The 21,413-nt window shown below is 38.5% G+C and overlaps 1 protein-coding gene and 1 long non-coding RNA gene across 9 annotated transcripts in view; one reads left to right on the top strand and one right to left on the bottom strand.

The window, feature by feature from the left end:
- LOC121075984 overlaps window positions 1–18,376 on the top strand; it is a 29,815-nt gene extending 11,439 nt beyond the window's left edge. The window contains exons 2-4 of one of the 2 annotated variants that reach the window (XR_005823293.1): window positions 10,013–10,145; window positions 13,601–13,727; window positions 16,872–18,376. This is a non-coding gene — a long non-coding RNA (uncharacterized LOC121075984). Of the gene's footprint in view, window positions 1–10,012; window positions 10,399–13,600; window positions 13,728–16,871 lie in introns of both variants that reach the window. The other variant, XR_005823294.1, reaches the window with a different exon arrangement.
- Window positions 1–21,413, bottom strand: part of MCTP2 (multiple C2 and transmembrane domain containing 2) — a 124,716-nt gene that overhangs the window by 51,169 nt on the left and 52,134 nt on the right. For all 7 annotated transcript variants that reach the window (XM_040569825.1, XM_040569823.1, XM_040569822.1 and 4 more), the window contains 4 exons: window positions 14,858–15,044; window positions 13,901–13,994; window positions 9,634–9,736; window positions 7,181–7,283 (listed from right to left, as the gene is read on the bottom strand). In XM_040569825.1, coding sequence (XP_040425759.1) covers window positions 7,181–7,283; window positions 9,634–9,736; window positions 13,901–13,994; window positions 14,858–15,044 — 487 coding nt within the window. The remainder of the gene's footprint in view (window positions 1–7,180; window positions 7,284–9,633; window positions 9,737–13,900; window positions 13,995–14,857; window positions 15,045–21,413) is intronic.

Below are 21,413 nucleotides of genomic sequence, written 5' to 3'. Positions count from 1 at the left end.
AAAATGGGCGTTTGCTTGGAAAACTTTTTTAAATGGTGTCGTTATTGTTGCTGCTATTTTGAAATTGGACAGGGCAGAAAATATTGCAGTGCAGATCCATTTTTGCAGTCAGCTCCATTTGGCATCCTTATTTCTAAATGTTTGACTTGTCTAGTAAAAGATGTGCAATTATAACTCAGTCTAAGACTAAACATTCATACAGATCTCCTAGCTTTTGACCTTCAGGATTAAAAAAAAAAGCACAAGAGAAAACATTTCTTTGTTTCTTTCTCATGGCATTTCTCCACTGCATTTTCATTTGGAAAAAAAGAAAAAACCTTGAAAAAAAGTCAAACAAAAGTCTCTCTCAGAGTTTTGGCAATGTGCTAATCCAGTGTGGTTCAGCAAAAGGTGTAGGGTAATACTAACATCCATGACTGCATGGAGATTAGATTGGTGGCATGTCTCAACTGTGCCCAGGAAAAAATATCCAAAATAGCTTTTAATATACTACATTTTCATTGTATTCTGTTCATAGTCCAGAGTTCAGATTCTGTTCAACATTTCCCTCTATCTCAAGAGGCAGACAGTCATGTTAATTTCATTTTGGATCCATTTCTTTCTCCTCTCTGGGTACTTTTCCCCTGTCTCTGCTATTTGCAAAGACTGCTTAAATGTTCTCTCCAGCTGTGGAAAAGGTGAGCAAATGTTGCAGCTTGGGCTAGGGTCCTAGAACAAACCTAAATTCAGAAAGATCAAATTTCTTCTATCACCCAAACATCTTTCACTGCGTAACTGATCTCATTCAAACTTCACTCAACAAATAGTCCTGATAGCTGTGTCTAAAATAAGTTATCTTTACCGTGAATATTTACCTATACTTATCTAAAAAGATAAACTATGGAATGCAAAAGAGTATTGAAATTAAAAGTGAAAATACCTACAGGTTAGATCCTTGAAGAAACATTATCAATATAATTCCTTTATTAATGATTCTATATATATATATATATATATATATATATATATAAAACCTCATGGAATACTGATGCCTGCATTCTTTGAAAGCTTATTAATAGCACACAACATACCGGGGCTCAATCAACCACCAAGACTGCCCATAACCACTTGATTAACATGAGGACACCAGCACCCACCCCACCTGCTTCATTGTGCAAGGTTGCTATTAGAAAAAAAAAGTCACCATTTTTATCCCATGGGAATTTCTGATATTTGGGGCATTTCCATGTTCTGAAGCAACTCAGAAAGACAAAATATCAATCTTTTAACAGAGCAATTCACACTTTCTTCTGTATCATAGTTCCTTCTCCATACAGGACCATGCAAAGAATATCATCAGCTGGAAGAAAAACTAAATTCTTTGTGTACTTCAGACAGAGGCAACCTCTGGCAGTGCTTCAACTTGCCTTGCCTTCTTCCAGCTGGAAGGAAATGTTCAGGTGCATGAGACTGCAGCACAGTCAAGGCCCAAAGTGCACCGGGTTCCTTTCAAGTGAATGAATATATTTGCTAAACTCTTCCCACAGATGTCCCCAGTAAAACAAATGTGACTAAACACAGTATTGATGTAGCCAGCCAATGCTAAATCTATTAAGCAACAACCTTCTGACCGCTTGGGAATTTTAATGAAATAGCGAAAGCTGAGATTGATATGACACAAAACACTGAGAAGACAGGACCCTTACGCAGCAAAGGGTGTTTTTTCATTGCTCTTGTCTCAAAGAAATATGGTTTAGTGGCTTTTTTTTTTACATTGATTTTAAGAAAACTTCACTCTGTATCCAGCTTTGATGCAGATTCAGTGTCATATATTGATGACCTGACAGAACAATGCTGGGTTAAACCTCTGTACATCAACACCCATGACGTGCGGAAAGGGTAATGGCTACTCTCCAAGGGTAATTCATCTGAAGCATTTGGGACCCCTGATATTCCTGCTTGAGCTCATTGCTGATGCACAATGTCATACCATTCGCCCTGAATAACATAAAGCCGTCTTGTAATAGACACACACCTACTCTTATCAAAGGACATATTTCCCCAGGAAAAGATGAAAGCAAAGCACATATTTGACCCACCTGGACATGAAGAAAGAGTTTTTTGTTTCTCCTCAGGCTTGTAATGTATGTTGATTAGATTTTTATACGAAATACCCATTCATTCATCCCAAACTCTTTGCCCCAAACATTTCACTTTTAATAACCTTCTGTGGGATCCAAAGTAAAATGGAAGTGTGGAATCTTGGCATAGGGTTGATGTCCAAAGACTAAATGTGTATGGAGCTGATTATTTGAAAGCAGACAGCCACGGCTTTCAGGCAGTGTGAAGAGATGCTGAAAGCCCCAGGAGCACAAGCCACTGAGGCCAAGATCTCAAGTGGTACTCAAAAAAGACATTCCCCTGTCAATACAATTTTCAATGAGAAGTGCATGGCCAAACCAGAATATTTCATTCCAGAAATATGGTGTCCTTTTCTCTGGAAGAGATTTTTTTTTTTTTTTTTTTTTTACCAGCATTCTGAAATTTCTGATTCATGAGAGGGGTAAAAATCAGAACAGACAACCCCCTCCATAGCTACCCGTGTGATAGAAGTGCAGCACTTTCACTGTTCTCTCAAACTCTAAAGCTTTCTCCTGCAAAAGGCCGTACACTTATGGTCAAGTGCTAAGTAATCACAATTGGCAGGTGCCTGTTCTCTGAGTCCAGGCCATGTTTTAGATAATTTAGCTTGCAAAAGTCATGCTAGTTGTTTTCACTGTATCGTTGGCTGCCGACCTTGCTTGGCACTTGAAAACATTTCAGAGACCTCTTCCTGTTTGCTGAAAAAAAGGTGAAGCTGAAGTCTAATCTGAGCTGATAATTCAGCAGATAGAAACATTCCAGTCTGCAATACAACTCTTCACTCAAAGGTCTTTCTACATAAAGATATTTGATATACCCTGCTTTCAAAATTATTGAAGCACATAAGCTTCCATGCCTCCACTAACTTGCAGCCTTCTAGGAGATAGGAGTCTCCTGAAGTAAAACAAAAAAGATGGAGCCTTAAAAAGGGAAACACGGTTGCTTTCAGTAAAATCTAGAGCACAAATGAACACAGAGATGGAAAGGACTTCTTTGATAATTAGTTCAAGACCCCTAAAACCTACAAGATCTCTAAACCTACCAACTCCTTTCCTGAAGCAATGAAGTTTTTGCCTTTCTTCCCAATTTTCCAGTATCATCTTCAATTTCTAACACAGAGGGCTGATCTGTTCAGTAGTGTATGCAATCTTCCCTCTCATCACCCAGTTTCTGAGAAAGCGACCTCTCTTGCCCAAAACTTAGGCAAGCCTGACTCCACGGGTCACCTTTGGCAAGACAGTGCTCCATTTTGTTGAATATCCTGGTAGCGGTAATTTGTGTCTTTTCCAGTGTAAACACCACTTCTGTAAACGTGGCTATCTGGTGCTGTGAACAGGATTTGAGATGAGGTCTCTTATACATGCTTTAGAGGAGTAGAGTAGTTTGACAAAGAAAGGCAGAAGAAAAAAATGCAGCAGGTTGATTAACATGGAAAAGTAAGATGCAAGCCCTGCATTTGTATTTCATCTCCCTGAAATAGCAAAAGGCAAAACACTACTTCGCTCTCTCTCTGTCCCCCACCTACCTGCAAATAGAGAATATTCCAAATTCAGTGTAATGCTATCAAAATCAATGCGTCTGCAGCACATATTAATAGAGCTGTATGAGAAGCAAAGCAAATCATGCACTCATCCAATATTGCTTCATCATGCCTATTAAAAGAACGTTAAATTATATTCATCACCTGACAGTTTAAAGCTTTTCTCGTGTTGCCTAGTCTTTTTACATTTCTTACTTGTTGCATGCCATAAACCTAGATCACAGTCAAGGGTGAATGGAAAGCATGAACCTAATGTCACCATCCAAGACTTTTTGTGCATTAATATTATCTGTGTCTTAATGTTAATGTAATGATGAACATGTGTGCATGTTTGCAAAATGCCAGTGCAAGACTTCTGGACACATTTAAACCAAAGTTCTCTATCAAATTAAACTCTTCATATCCCTCCAACATATATTCTATTGAAGGTTATTTATCATTAAGAAAATGTAGTCATCCATGAACAATTCCTGAAGTAAACTTACTTCATGTGCTGACAGCTCACAACTCAAACTGGTGCATTTTTAACTGTATCAGGAGGGTGGGGGAAAATGCACTTCTATTTTCAAAAGAGAATTTAGTGCAAGCCAAATATTTCACCTGACTACCTAGGAGGAATTAAACCTGTATGATTTGTGACACTTCTTTGAGTTTTTAACTATTGTTCTCTTTCAGTATATTTACCTCAATGGTTCAAAAGGATACATTCAAATTTATAGCGAAAAATCACAACATACGTTGAAATACCCATTTCAAGAAAAAGAGCTTAGAAAATTGCAATTCTCTGTCTGAGCAGAGTAAGTTAATAGGTGCAAAATGTTTTTAATCAAAAGCAGAGATGAATATATTTACACTATATTTGACTGAAATAGGAGGCAGAGAAGTTTGGATGGGAAGGAAGAAAATCAGTTGGCAAGGGAAAGCATAAACAATTTTTATTTTTTTTTTTGTCTCAAACTTTGGACAAAAAACCTATGCTGAATAGAGTTTGGACGTTACCACACACATGCACTCCCCTCCTCTGCCTTGTTACATGCTTCCTAAGGGATACTTGACAAATGCCTATAAAATCAACAGAAAATCCAAATCTAACATCTTCTCACTGTGAGCCCACACAGCCTGCTGCCGATCACGCAGACCATTTGGCAAGCACTGGATCTGCAGGAGAGCAGCTGCTCCAGCCACTCTCTTCCAGTAACATCAGAGATATGAGGACTTTGGGAAAAATTAACAAAGTGATCAAAAATGGAATAAAAGATGTTAAGAGTTTTCCTCCCTGTAAACATCAAATCATCCTTCATGCCAAACTGACTTTAATATTGTTCTAAAACTGGAGATATTGACAACTCAAGCCACTAAAATAGATAAACAGTCTAAAATATCCCCAGCCTCAAAAAAAAAACTTGCAGTGCAAGGCACAGAGAGGAGTACTGCAGAGCACATGGCAGCTTGAACGTAGGTATGTTCATATCAAACCCACACATATGCACCTTGCTGAACGGGCTTCTCCCCTGTTGGGGACTCAGGCTGTTCTATAAAGTCCCGAAACAGAGGGTTTATTTATTATTATTATTATTTTTAATCTGCAGTGACTCCAGTCAGGCCAGCACCTAGGTCTCTGGGCGTACTGGTGGGGTGAGAAGCTCTGCCTGGCACTGCTTCCTGAGTGCGGCACTGTGGCAACAAAAGCTCAGTATTTATCCCACAGCCTCTCCTGCAGTTTACACATATCTTATGCCCAAAATCCCAGGGTGCCCACATTCTGGACTCCAGAACAGCTCAGAAAGAGCACATGGTGGATGAAAATAAACACACTTTCCGGAAGAGATTCAGAAGCCACACCGCTTTTAACTTGCATGCACAAGATATATACATATTTAAACAAAATAATAACAAAACTGGAGCACATTAGCCTATTTCTTTACCACTATAAAGCATTCTTTAAGCTGGGATCATATTCTCTAAAACGGTTCAAGAGCTTTCTGGGCAGTTCATTATTTATTTGGAAACAAACACTTGTAGTTCAAATTCCCCTATCTGATCTTGATTGGTCTTACCTAAGTTGTTCCCATTTATTTCTCAGCTGAGCCTGAGGGGCTTATATGGTCCACTTCAATTTAATGGGACTTTGCTTTCCCTCTAGAAACCTCCCATTTCTCCAGACTGCAAGGATGTACCCCCACTAACCTGTTACCACAATACAGCCTTTGCAGCAGCCGCCCACCTTTAAGACTCAAAAACTCTTGTCTTAAATATGAGATGTATACCAGCCTTTCTGCAGAGGTGAATATGCTTTCACAGGGATGCTTCTAAACAATACTGCAATTTTGTGCTCTATAATTTCAATCAGGATTCACCGGCTGCCTATTCAAGAGAGCTATTACCCACAGCATCACACTGTGCATTACCAAAAGGTTCACACTACCACACGCATCATTCACATCATGTTATACATTGCAAGCGTGAATGTTTGTACAGGGCTCGACACAGTACTCGCTGCATAAATACCTGTCACACCGCCTCCTCCCCATTGCGAACCGTCTACAAAACACTGATTCCTCAAAACTCAAGGGAAACCCCATGCTTGAGGTTAAACATGTGCTTACACAACAACTGGAGTGATATGAACACAAGGGTCCCGTGAGGCCTTTCACCCCACCTAATTGATTTAACAAAAGCCAGAGTCTAGAAAGTTATTCCCAAACTTTACTGCAAAATTTACCAGAATCTTCTGTGATACTGCAAATACACACAGACTTGTTTACATCCTCTTGATCTGGTTTACTTACTCTATTATTACCAGCCTTGTTCCAAATTAAATCAGTCTTACCAAACACAAAGCTGCTTTTCCCCATTTCTCTATTAATGTCTTTTAATGACCCTTTCACATTCCCTTCTCTTTAGCTTGGCCTTTTTTGGCCATTTCTGAAAAAGCTTTAACTCTCCTTAATCTCCAGAGCAACCACTTTCCCCTGAGCTTGCTTTGTTTCCAGTTTTGATTTTATACTCCCATGGTAGCATTCACTCTTCACATATTTGTTTACAGAACAAAAGCCACCAGTCTTTAAAAGCACTGTGGAGTAGAAAACACCCCTTTTAGGTAATTTTATTCGGCTGTGCCAATAACAACAGCTATCTCTAGTCAATCCTACTGTGATGTGCAATTACTTTCTTGCAGCAAAAAGAAGCAAGACAGAACAAAGACATGCATAAAACGTTACCTTCGGAAGATGATGTGGAAACATACAGAACAACTCAATTATGTTTTCAGACCTATACAGCATATAGCACTGATGAAGTACAGACACTTCAGCAATTTTCTTTCCAATCAACCAAATTTCTACTAAAATGGGTTGGCAATGATTGTTATGTTAAGGAGGACTATAAACACTGCCAACTAAGGCACATATAGATCACAAAACCTGTTTATCCCCAAATCTGTGTTGCTTTGTACAGAGGGGAAAAGAAATGCAACTTGCTCCCAATGTTTGAGTGATATACGTGACAAAGGTAACTTACAGACAGCAAAGGGATGGCAACCTTTCCAAGAAAATCAGGGGGTTTATCTCCATCTTCATCAAATACTGTCACTTCCAGAACATCATGAATATCTTTAATAGGGCTGTAATGAAAAGCACAGACAAAAAATGATATTCGATATACATGCACGGTCTTCTCCACAAAGATCTGAGAACACTGTTTTACTAATTAAGTTTGTATTACCTTGGAGTATACCAGCATTAATTAAATTCCAAAAAATTGAATCAAATGATGGGTATTCCCCAAGCTTTCCCCTCATGTTGTAGTCACATAACTAGGTGAAGAAAATAACAACTACCAGTGACATTTTCTGTGCATTGATATAGATTTTAAGAGTGTAGAACTCTGCTCTCAAACAGAAAAAGCTGATCACCGGGATGTCCAGGGCTGAATTCAAAACCAGGCTTCAGGACAGTAAGTATACAAGAAAAATAATCCATGAAACAAACCTTACATCATTTCATTTGACTTGAGCTATTATTTTCCTTTTAACATACTAGCAAAACCAATTAAGAAAATCTAACAACCCTAATTAAAGGCCAAACGTACAATATTTGTGTTCCATTCAGTGCAAACGCTTGACCAATGTTGCAGCAGGCACTCAATCCTGAGCATTTATCAGACTGTTAATAAATCAGAGTCTCATTTGAGAAAAGTTATATATGCGTGCCTGAAAAATCCTGGGTAACCAGAGATGACTTATGAGATGCATTCATTATCTCTTTTCCTTTTCCCATGTGCTAGAATTAAAGAAAAAGGCACGTGGTATATAGCGTGTCTGTTATTTAACCAAATGCAGCCATTCTGCCCAGAAGGCTGTTTCAGAGCAGTTTTCTCCTGGGCCCTCTGCTTGCAACACCATGTTGTGGCTCCTCGTGAAGCGGAGTCAGGACCTAAAAGTCACCTGGGTGTCCTTCCAGCTAGCAGCTGCAGGATGGTCTTCAATGTGACCCACTGGTGGCAGCCAAACTACCATGATACACACTGTTTACAAGACACTGTCATTAAATTACATCAAAACCCCTCACTTCAGCAACTGCCCATATTCTTCTACACGCCATTACAATTTTCCACACAATACAGCTACCGGTGATATAAAATACTGTTTAAAATGTGTCATACAGGTAAGTGTGTTGCAGAAAATCTGAATACGGTGGGAAGGGCTCTCTGGTGTTACTGAATTCTCCAGCTGAAATGGATTCAGAACAATCCACTCTGCTCCTAAAGAAATCTAAATCATCAACAGCTTTTAAGGTGTTTGATCTCAATGAAAGAAAAAAAAAAGCCAAAAATCTGAAGAGAGTTGTGAGTGCCTGCCAGGCTCTGTGGATTTGGAGCTTAGAGTAGCTATGAAACAGCAGTAAGAAAGTTAGTGATAGTCCACAGCTGACATTTCTGGGACCCTCAGGAAATATAGAAACAAATCGTTTCTTAAAAAATTATTTTGGATTCTTAATAGGTTTATTTTATTGGCTGAACATCCAAAAAGACTCATCTGTTGGCACAATCTCAGAATAAACAATGATGAGTGGAAGCTTCTTGAGAACAGACAGAGAAAGAAAAGGACTCCAAGACACATGCATTCAGCTGCATGAATGAATTAAACAGAAATCCAGCAAAGTACTTCAATCAAAGAGATCAGATACTTTTTATTGCGTTCACATTCAGCTAAGTGTTTTGGAATGTTGCTTTTGCAAGAAATCTGTGATTCTCAAACTGTTCTTCCAATGGACAGGTGTAAGTGTCATAAATGATCAATTGCTAACCCTCACATTTGCCTTCTTTTCCACAGACTACTATAATCTTGGAGACGTTTATCCCACTTGGTTATTCGCAAAAATCTTTGTCAACATAAAGGAAGATAAAAAATTTCACTGCCAATAACTAAACTATCACTTTTTGTTACTAATGAAGTCACCCTAAAAATGCACCCTTTAATTATCTTTAAAATCTAAGCTTCTTATTCGGGTTAAGCAATCTTTGACTAGTTTAAATTCATAAGATATAACAGGAACAACGTTAGCTCTAATTTTCTGTTTGCTTACAAATTAAATGAGGTAATCTACCATGTTTCAATGAAACATTTTATTTTAAATTATTGAAAACGTAGGCGTGAGTATCTGGTCTCCACTTTCTGTAATATTATCTCTTAGATCCAGATACGACTCCATTATGTCTAGTCATGATTCTTCCTATAAATATCACAGTAATTCTTCTTTTAATGACTTCTATTAATAAACTCCATGCAAGAACTAGTAAAAGGCAAATGCTTTAATTGAGTTATATTTGATATTTCTCTAACATCCTCTTCTGACTATGAAAGAATGACTTATCTTAACTTGACCTTTGTATTTTTCCAAAGTCAATAGCTTTTATAGATAAGCTGCTAACTGTTTGGCATTTCAGCGTGTGTTCAAAAGCAATCCACTTACAATGTGAAAACTTTGTTCCACTCTGGGTTGAGGTTCTTGTAAACAGTGTGCGTTTGAAGACTGTCATTTCCCAGCTCCAATACACAGAAAGGATCACTTTTACCTAAGAAAAGATCACAGTGAAATTAGAAAAAAAAAGTGGACCAGTTATTGTAGTTAGCATGCATACTTTTTCTTTGCAGTACGGCTGTGGAGGTGTGGAAGAACCAAATAGTGTGGAAGAACCAAATAAAAATAAGACCCATTAATAACCAAATAAAAATAAGACCCATTACGACAATTGGCAATTGTCTCCCACTGTTGGAATGACTTGCTAAACAATATCACCAATGCATCTTCAGTCCTGGAAACAGTAACACTTACCTTATAATTCATTCAGGTGACTTCACTTGAATACTTGAAATATGAAGCTTACAGTGAATAATCTCTAAATCTTTATAGCAAGAAAAATCTGCTCCAGTTGACAACTACTCAGACAACATTATGAAGGCAGCACTGTCATCCTCACCCAGGTAAGTGCCAGGGCTTCAGTTACAGTTGTTTTATCCTCTGCTTAGAGTTTGCAGTCTTCTCCAGTTGAACAGAGGATTAAGTACCCACACGGTGAGAAGAGAAGCATGGCATTGTGTCTGTATCAGCAGCATTTCTTCAGTCAGTTCAACGTGAGCAAGTCCTTGAAGCTATGCATACCCTACGTAGTGTCACAGCTTAAATAAAACCCACCATCTACTGAAGAACCAACTGGAGAATTCAGGTGTGAACCAGGTAAAGTACTTAAAACAAACAAAACACAAAACCAAAACAAACTTCCTCTCAAAAGGAGGATGCTAGCATGGAACCTGTTATGATGAAGACATGTTTGCTGATGTATTTTTTTTGATAACTCTCATTACGTGAATTTGTAGCTTTCACAACTTAACACAGCTCAGCAGTTTCCAGCATGAACAGAGTTCCTTTTATCAGCGTGTCTGGCTGAATATCTGATTTAATCTCAACTTCAGCGTTCGTGCATAACTCAGACAGACACTCCAGCTCCAGCCTAACTTTCACGTATGCCACTAAGTATGTCAGCAATGCAGGGATTTAGACAGCAGACAAAAAACAGTATTTAAGCAAAAGCTTTCTTTTTCTTCATCTTTATTTTTGGTATTATTAATGCAGACATTTTAAGGTTCTTACCATAATAAGAAGTTTATAGAATAAAATGGAAACTTTTCAGTATGCAAACAGTGGGTATTAACTAGTCAATATTGGTAAAATTTAAAAAACATGTATATTACTAGAATCTATTTGCCTTCTCCTTTTCAGCTTACATGCCCATTCCCCAATAAGCAGCCCTTCAGAGAAGGCTGCTTGAAATGCAAACTGGTATATGCCAAAAACAATCCCACTGTATAATTTGGTATTCTGAATGCTATTTTTTGGTCAGTAAGCAAATGCAGTGTTTGAGAAGAACTCTCATGCGTACACAGAAAACATCCAACAAAGCAGAAAAAGTCATTTTCATGTCAACAAAACTATTATCTAGGAATATAAAAGTATGGAAGACTCAGCCTGGGCTAGCCGTGGCTGAAGAGCTTCTACATATCTGATATATCTGCATGGAATATCACCTAAAATTTATATTAAATGTTAAAGTATGGATTTTCAGAATCACTGTTCAGAATCCAAGCAGAAACTACGATGTTTTCTGATAGCTATTATAATAGTAGGATAAGAACTTGCAACTAAAATCTGTAGTGCCAATATGTATCGACTGACAACAGAAATCCAAATCACACAGAAATCCATTAAAAAATTAATTTTGGGAGTAAGTAACAAGCTGTAAGGTGGAATAAGGTGGAATAACACTTCTCATGAGATGACTGGTCTGCAGTTTACGTACCCTAGACTTACGACTGCTGTGGGACAGGACAAGGAGGGAACTCCACCTGCTCAAATGGCTCCCCTATTAACCCTTGGAAATCTTCACACCTCTTATCGTCTCCACAATTATTCCTTTATCAGCTTTTTAGCTGGACTTTGAATTTACTTTTATCAATAACAATAAATCTGAGCAGTCTCCCTGGCAATGCAGGAAATATGGCACTGCTCTAGGAGGGCTCTATTATGGAAACCCATAATTGCTGCACTAATCATTTATGAATGGCTCAGAACAGATAATTAATCTTTATGTCTCTCATTTCACGATCAGAAATTATGCTATTTTTACCTAAAATGGCTGCATCCTTTTGCAATTTGGTGGGTCTATTACAGCATAATACTAGGATATTTTCAGCACTGCCATTGAAAAACAATTTGTCATTTGCTTCATGAATCAGGCTCAAAGCCTGGGTTATTTTGAATATAATGACAGACTGAGTAACCTTTTACTTAAGCAGAATTTCATTCTCTGCTATGCACAAGGAATGTGTGTCACATACTCTGTATGAAAAGTCTTTGAATTGCAGAATCAAGAACCTGTGTGTGTCTTCCAATGTTCATTATCCACCCACATGCTCCTGTTTAAGTAATGAGGGAAAGGGGGCCAAATCCATCGACTGCATCAACTGCAACTGCATTAGCATCAGTCAAGTTTTCCAAACTCCCAGGCTCCGTTCTTTCCCTCAACACTGTCTGGATTGAAAATGCACCTATTTCTAGATATCCCTAGCCTTGTCATTTGACAAAAGTTCTGCTTTGCTGTGATACAACATCTGCACAAGCCACCTTTACTTATTGGCAGGGTTTTTTTGTTTTCAAATCAAGTTCTTCAGTTTTTAAAAATACTAGTATCTGCAGTAACCTTTTCTTCCTATACAGGGCTAAGCAGTGAATTGAAACTGAAATAGTATCATGGTTAATGTTGGATTTTATCCCTTGGTCCTTATTCTAGGAGCAATGTTCTCTTATGTTACACTGTCTGCATGAATACCAGAGCATTTTCTCTCTAGCATCTTCCCTGCCTTTTTCAACAAGTTATCTTAAAAAGAAAAGAAAAAACAAAAAGACTATGTCAGCAAATACACAACACATAATGTTGTGTCTGTGAATTATACGCTGCTGCAAAATACAGAGGGGAATTAAAAGGTCTCCAGAATCCTGGAGAAGATGATAAAAATAATAATATCTAGGCAGTTGCTACAGAGAAATAACAATTCTCTCTCTCTTCCCTAGAGAAACAATATAAAATTGTATTTTTAAATGGTGTTAGTGTCCATTGCAGTCAGGACTAGGCACAATCTGAGGTAAAGCACAGTGGAAGAACTATCCTTTTCATGGAGTAAAAGCTGTGAAGATCATTCCAAACTGAAGCCTCAAACAATCTCTCAGAGAAACCATCACGCTCTTCCCCATTAATACGGATCTTTCTTTATCCACCCCCCGCCCCCACCAGGTGACAGCCTGCAGTGCCACCCAAACCCACACACTCAGCATTGTGTCAGATGCCCCCAAAATTCTTCCCCTTATTCACAAACTCACAAGTCACCCAACAAAACATGAGGATGGTCCTGTGCAGGCACCATCACTTTACATAGTCACTTAGTTTACATATTGTCATTTGAAAATACAGAAGTGACCAATGCAACATGGGCATTTCCCAGAGCACAGTTGTCACAGATAAAATCAGACAAGAAGTTCATGCTCACACAGGCAGCTTTTCTAGAGCTGGACTTGACAACTTGTATCAAGCTTTCCTTTTCCTGTTGCAAGGGCTAAATGTGTTTTTGTTTCATTTGACACCATATTATTTCTACTGCAGCATACACAAGCTGGTGACATGCTGTGCCCACCAGCCACCAAGTCTCCTTGAACAAACAGTAGAAAACAGATGGCAGTATTCGATATACACCTCCTTAGGTGTAAATACAGGCAGCCTGAAGCTTGCTGCGCTTCTGCAATGAGGCTTACAGGAAGTAAATCAAATCTCACAGCATCTACAGAGGAACATTTACTTCTGTTCCAACTGTCTCATTGTGTATTTCAGAAAGTAGGCACACAGATGAGCCACTGTATAATACAAATTTGATCCGGACATCCTAAGTTACTGACCATGTCGATCAGATCCAAAAGGGAACCAGAACTCCAACCAGTGGACCTTTCCCGCATATTTGGTGAGTCATAGTCAAAACTATTTGGTATCCCAGTTTCTTGGGGTGGGTTTCACACTGCAGAGAAGCGATCAGAAGATTTACTTTCCTACGTTCAACTTACAGTACTGCACAAAGTGTAAATAACACTCAGAACACATTATTGCATCGTATGCTGAAAAATAGAAATGGAATACCTGCAAAATCTGCTGCCAACAGGTCAACTGCCTTTAACACTTTAACTTGTAAGAAGCCAACATCCTTTATGTCCCGAAAGGAGTTCTTTATACACTGTTAAGAAGAAAGCATTTAGTTTAGGATGTGTATTTTTAATTCAGTAAGAAACAAATTGATGAACTACTGAGAAACTTGCATTTTTATATTTATTGATATTTCTGCAGCATTTCTCACTGCAGAGTAACCCTGTGTTTTTATGACAATTTAAGATAGCATCTCCTAAGGAGATTCTCAGTTGACTTAAATTACACATTAATTTTATAATGGAGATTGGAATGAGCCCTGCTTGTTTATGGAAGTATTATCTGTCCATTAAAACAAACAAACAAAAAAAAGGACATAGGTAGATCTGAAGAACTAGTAGAGGTTGGGAAGGTAGCACACTCCATCAGGAGTTCTCAAAAGTATTATCAACTTGTTTAAATTCATCACGCTTCAATCTCACTGCCCATTTTATAGAGAGACAGGTTTCTTCCTTCTTGCTTAACACTATAGGTTTGAAGTATGGAAGCCATCATAAGCCAGTCCTCCAAAAGTTGGAAGTCCAGAACGTATCCTCCCAAAAGAGAAAAGAAAGCTAACTGCTCTTCTCTCCATGATATTCAGTCTCTCATTCCCCATGATAATCTCTTAATGCAATGCAAGTTTTTACAATTCAAGTTTTCAAAGGAAAGCTTTAGCTTAAAACTCAACAAATACAAGCAGCCAAATTGCTCAAGTCTATCAGCCCTGCCAACCTCCTTGTCATTCTAAACATAATAACTACTCCATGTAATAGTTTTCTCTGGTAGGAGACATGTTATTATGACTGGACAATTTTTCCCCCCTCTCGTTTTTTGGCTGCAGTTTTGACTACTTTCAAGTGTAAAGGAAAAATAAAAGGGGGGGGGGGGGGGGGGGGGGGAATGCAAACTCACATAGCGCTGTGAAATCTGTTTCCTTTCACTGGGGTCTCCCAAAGGGCAGACACAGAGATCAGAGATGGACACTCCCGTACATGGAGCAACAGCAATCAGCATTAGCAGGGACCCCGGATGTTTTTCCAGAGGCAGCTCTAAGCAATTTGTCTGCTTTATTGGCAGGGCAGTAATATCAACTTTGCACCTAGAACAACATTCCCAAGGGTTAATGAGTAAGAGAAGCTGGGAAAAAAATAAATTTAAATTAAATATATAAAAAAAATTTAATATTGATTTCAGTAGCAAGCAGGCATCAAAATCTTTGTGGTGCTAAGCCACATTTTGAATATTTATGTGTATGTATATAAAATTTGAATTGCTTGTTCAAGATCAAGAGAATACAAAAAAAAAAACAACTCAAAATTAGACATAGGAAACAAATCAGCCAGTTTCCACTGTATTTACTGTCAGTTTTGCTTTCTGGTTCACCTAGTGGTAAAGCTGAGGTAAAAGGTTTGGGCTGCAAGTTATACAGTAGGAAAACTTAACTCTGGCCTGCCTCACTTCCCCTCTAAAATACCCTAGTGCTTTGTGATGGATTCAAAATACAGGTTTATTTCACCTGGGGGAAAAGAAAAGGGGCAAACACAAAATTTAAAACATTAGCCTAAAATAGATTAGTTTCTTTAAAGTCACATACTCCATTTTATGCTACATTATACTGTATGCCCCAATCTCTTTTACAAGCCTTACTAGAGCTACATATTCAGTGTACTGTTATATTTCCCAAAGGGAAGGATGGTCTTAAAAGTCCCCCCCACCCCTAGCAAATAGTATGCATCATTAGTCCGATACTTAAAAAAAAAAAAAGGCAAAAAAGAGAAACATTTATGAAGAGACAATAATAAAAGATAAGGATGGGCTAAAGGAGAGATCAGCATACAACCAGTTATATGTGAAGGGAGCGGTTAAATGCCACAAAGTCTAATCACTTTGCTCGGCTAAATGCCTTCTATTTAGAAGTCCAGCAAATGGAGTGGAACTTTTTTGAACCTCCGTGGGGCTTGGCTTTTAAGAACAAGCTGAACAAAAGTTACAGATGAAAAGAAAAAAAAAGAAGGAAGGAGAAGCTTTGTTGCCACAGTGCAAACGGAGTCACATTTCTCAAAGGGACGGCAAGCGGATGATGGAAAGAGAGAGTTTTCGCTCCGCTTAATGCCTGCCGACAAGTTTTTATTTAAACTAAACTTGTTAAGGTGTTGTCTTAATAGGCTAAAATTCCACAGGGTTCCCCCAGGTGGGTTTCTTCTGGGTAAATGGTGCATGTAGTGTTCCTGATTGATCCCATTCCAGTAGTAGAGCTGGAGCAGTTTATACCCATCTGCTATAAATTGCATGCTTTCCGCTTCTTAACAGCCTATTTTCTGTGAATGCTAAGGGGGGTGAAAAAAAAAAATCCCAAAACATTTCAGCCTTAAAACCCAACAAGCTATGTTATGAAGCAAAAGTCATTGCTCTGATGAGTTTGTAAGTCATCCAGGAGCTCTGTGGATTAAACCCCAGCTCTTTGTGTAAGCTGCTTCTGACCAGAATCAACAGGGACGGCTTTGCCTTAAATATGCTCTTTTCTCTTCACTGTGCTGAGCGTACAACAGGTTGCAAGTTTACCCTTATTAACTGCTTTCAAGTGCTTTGAAAGAGAAACAAACCAGGAAGAATACCAACACTGCTCAGCACGTAGGCTGCCTCTCAACGCGGCTTCCAAGTATGAGAGGTTGCATTTAAAGCTCATTGCTATGCCTAGACACTTCAGAAAGATATGACAAGAAAAGAAACATCGGAAAGGAAAACAACAAACAAAAAAGGCAAGCATTTGAGAAAGACCTTATCACTTTCACAACGCAGGTCAACATCACCTTGGCTGCATTAACACAGTTGCTCCTCCAACTGCAGCAGTTTTACTGATACTTGAGATATCAGTGCAAAAGGGGGAATGTATCATTATCTCATTTTTTTATTTTTATTTTTACAGATGAAGACATTGAATCAAGGAAAGGGGAAAACTCAGGGTCACCCAGCTGGTCTGTGGTTCAGCTGGCAACACTGGCCACACATCTCCCACATCGGCATTTCATACGCCACCCACTCAACAAAGCGTAGAACTGGGAAAAGCTGCATTTGCTTTTTATGTTAAGAACTTTCCATGGGGGAAAGAGAGAGAGTAAAGACAGCTCTTTTAGACAATAGTGCATCTCTCACTAGAAGATATCCTCAGAAATTTCCCGTATCTCAAAGGCAAAGTTAAATATGATTCTAGTTTGTTTTGGCAAATTGGAATTGTTTCACTTATTCAAAGAATTTCATTAGCCAAAGGTCAAAGAAAAGATTGAGTATAAGGGTGTGGGGGTAGGAGGGATGCACATGTGGAGGGGAAAGCAGCAGGAGATGGAGTATAAGCATTTCTTCCTCAAATCATGTCTGATTTCCGTGCAAACTAACTTCCTTAAAACATCTGTGTTCACTCAAGGTGATGGTATGTCTCTGTATTTTCTTTTGAGGAACTGAAAAGAAAATCCACATTTGCACTTGCAAATGACAAAAGGCTTAAGGAAAAAGAATCTGTTTCATGTAGGTTAAACGAGGTAATTGATCACACTGTAAAGGATGCATCTTGGTAAAACAATTAGACATTCAATTTACTATATAAATTCAGCACTTTACACACAAGCACTTCTACACTACTAAACAGAGTCTAATGATTTCAAAACTATTTCCCCCCATCCTCCTGAAAGAGAAACTCTTCCTTTCCTACCTACTCAGTTTAACATCTGATAGACTATATATAGTCTGATTTTTTTCCACAGGAAAATGGAAAGAAATTATGGTGATGGGCACAGCATAAAACTAATGGAGACAATCCCTTATTTTTTGCTCAGAAGGAGCCTGATCTAAATGCAAGGGGCAAAACTATCAGATTATTTGCACCTGAGGTGATGCAAATGATCTCCTGAGTTAAATTCTCAAAATAGCAATCCCATCTCAGGACAGGACAGCTCTGCTTGTTGACAACTTTCCCTGAATTACATATTAAATTCAATAATCTTTCTCACACAGCCATATGCATGATCTACAGGGGATACAGGTCTGTAAGCTAAGAGCACATTGTGAAAACAAATGTACCACCTTTCTTACCACGATTAATTAAATGCTTTCCTTCCTTTTCTTGATCAATATAGAGGTCTAAGCCTCTATATTGACCTCTAGTCCTGTAGAGGGTTACACCACCGCTTTAGTTTTCGTTTATGATTGTTCTTTTGACTTTTTGACTTACAGCCTTCATCTTTACTGAGAAACCCATTCTCCCCCCACCCACCCACCCCTTTCCCCCTTTTTGGAATTGATTTTGAAGAGATGCAAATTTTACTTGAGAACAGTATGTACTAAATTTGGCGTTAGCTGTTTAACTTTATCAGGAAAGGAAATGTTAAAATTTCACTAAAAGGTGCTGGGCTTAGCCACTTATCAGTAGTCATGGAGTTACATTTTATTACCCAATCCACAGTTCATCAAATTACGATGAGCACGTGTCTTTAAATATATATATATATATATATCATATATAAGTATGTATCATAACATCTACACAAAACATTGCCTTTTTTTTCCCTCCAGAATTCTTGGAGCCCTTCACAAAAGAGGTCAGAATCACTATCACAGTAGACAGTAACACGTGTCCAAGATTAATATTTGGAAAGGGATTTCAAATGCCACAGGTGTCAGAGAGACAATATGGTCCTATTCTGACTGATTCTAGACATAAATTTGGTGAAATTTAAATGAAAGGTATGGGCCCAGCCACCAAAGATTTTACTGCTTAATCCCAACTGCATGGCCTTTAGAACAGATTTTTCCTGGTTGCAAAGACACCATTTACCAGAGGCATTCCTCAAAGATACCAGACACACTCCCACCTCATAGCTCATCGTCTTAAGGCTTGTGATTTTTGTAAAAGCTTTTTCTTGATGTAAATTTGTGGAGAAAAGAACCACATTCTGTAGTATAATTTTTTTCAAAACATACTTCTTAATGCAGAAACACTCGCTAACAACTTGGCATAAACAATTTAACAAAGCCTCGACAAATTCTGCACACATTAACACCTTTGTTTATTAATATACATTAACATCATCTCCTGTTTATAGCATGCCTCTTATCCCAAAGGACACAAAAAACATTCAGCAAATGTTACTAGCAGTTCTGTGCAGACTAAATACAGGGATTATTTCATCCAGCACCAAAATACAACCACCCCTCAGTGTCAGACTGGCAGCTGAACCACTCAGTGCTGCAGTATATTAAGTGAGGAAGAGAAATTGGATCCCGTTGGAAATATAAGGACAATGTAGGTAGGCTGAATGTAATAATTTAGATTGCATTGTGCACTGACAATGAGGGTTCATTTCATGATTGGGGAAGTGTGACATGAAATCGCACCGAATGCTTTCTCACTAATTCAGAAGCAGACAAATGCCCCAGGTGTTAGTGTTTAGTACCAAAGGTCCAATACATTTCTTATTCTATATATTCCATAGGCTTCAGGTCCTATTTCAAGAACAATATTTTACCTTAAAAACAAATTATGCCTGAGAAAAAAGACATGTTCCAATGGGTTTAAAACATCCATTCTACACAAAATCCCACTCTAATAGAACTAACAGAAGTCTTTATTCCACTGAAGTTCAGCAATGTGGATCATCAAAAATGACTCTGCCTTGTGCATCTCTTCAACTTCATTTTAATATTAAAATATATATCTTTTTTATTATTTTATTTTTTATTAAAAAAAGGTCTAACCAACACAGTCCTGCCTACACAACCCTGGGAGAACATAATGAATTTTACTCTATCCATACGTTAACCACAGAATTATTAGTTAACACGCAGCAAATTTTGCCTTTTCCTTAAAAATATGCGAATATTATTTTGGGGCATACTGCTATATGTAATGACCGAATATAACCCATGGACATTTTACTAAATCTTTCTCATAGGGAACTTGTGAAATCCAGAAATTTCAAGACTCAACTTGGAAGTCATGGAGACAAACACAGCACCTCAATTCTGTTTTTCCTACAGTATCATTTTCCAGATTACTGCACTTGAACCACTCATAAAAACATCATTTATTGGGTATCAAAAGTTTCTGCATTGTGCAAACATGGCTGGTTATGATGCATTTCTTACCTGTATTCTCAATTGCTCTTTAAAATCTAGTATACTTTTTTCCTGATGTGATGCTACAGTGAAGTCACTGTGCTTAAGGCAGCAACAGCAATATTTTCTCTCCACTGACAGTAAAAAAAAAAAAAAAAAACTTAAAGGTAGATCTAATACGCAGAGGCTCTCCCATTGCTGAAACCTTTAATAACACCACTGTTCATAGAATAAGCAGTTTGCCGATCATTTTCTGCCACCCTGAACACCACCTGCCTGAAACCAGTAGGAAGAGTGGAAGAAAAAAAATAAGGAAATTCCTCCATTGTCAGGGAGACAGAACTGAGGCAAGCCACAAATGTTGCTGTTTCTTAACTCCAAACAGAAAATATCAGAAGTAATACAAGTAACTGTGAGAATGGAAGGAACAGATTCATCTCCAGCCACTTCTCCATGTGATGAACAACAGCATTCAGCCAGAAAGCATTTCCTGCTCTGCAAAACCACAAACATTTGTAGAGCCAAAGGGCATTGTTCTTTTCAGTGAATAGTTTCAAACTATTTGAATACTTAAAGCAAGAGAGTGTTCTTATTTGCTGCTATTTAGTCAGCAAGTTGTGAAACACCCACCAGGTGAGAATGCAAACAACTGCAGACAGCATCGGTGCCCCTAAGAATATAGAGGTTGGGGCAGCGATCCTGCAAGTGCATAGAGCATAAACAAACCCAAGCAGGGCTCTGGTAAATTAAATGGTTCTCAGTGCTGTTGTATGTAGCCAGCAGTGCAGACAGTTTGGGGAGATGGGTCTAGATGCCTACACTGCAAGCCAAAAGAAGGGAGGACAGCGACAGGAGGAAAGATAGAGTTACCTCTAGGAAACCAAGACTGTATTTCTACTGTACAAAATAGGATGAAGTCAGAGTGGACAAGAAGAATCAGGATTTAACAGTAGGAACCGTATTCTATTCCCATTAAGAAATTAAAATAAAAGGTTCAACTACAAGCTGCTGATGTGACATAATATATAGAATTTGAAATTATAATGTAATAATTCAGTGGGACAAAATCAGGTGTAAATTATGAGAGAGAGATCACCTGTGAGGTCACCCCTGAGAACGATGCTTTAAAACAGCGGGAGCTTGTGCAACAGTGCAAGGCACCAGCCCCACACAGAGGTCACGCTTTTGTGGCAAGGGGAAGAGACTACCCAAACAAAGCAGACCTAAGTAATAGGACCCATATGCAAACAAGGCTACACCAGCAATCAGAGAAAAGGCACACCAGCTCGACTCAACAGTAGCAGAAAGGTCCCGAAGCTGGCACCAACCTGAAGCAGCCCTGCAGCGAGCAACGGTGGCT

This window comes from Cygnus olor, chromosome 11 (genome assembly GCF_009769625.2).
Source record: "Cygnus olor isolate bCygOlo1 chromosome 11, bCygOlo1.pri.v2, whole genome shotgun sequence".
Classification (NCBI taxonomy): Eukaryota; Metazoa; Chordata; class Aves; order Anseriformes; family Anatidae; genus Cygnus; species Cygnus olor.
This window is presented reverse-complemented; position numbering and strand designations above follow the sequence as displayed.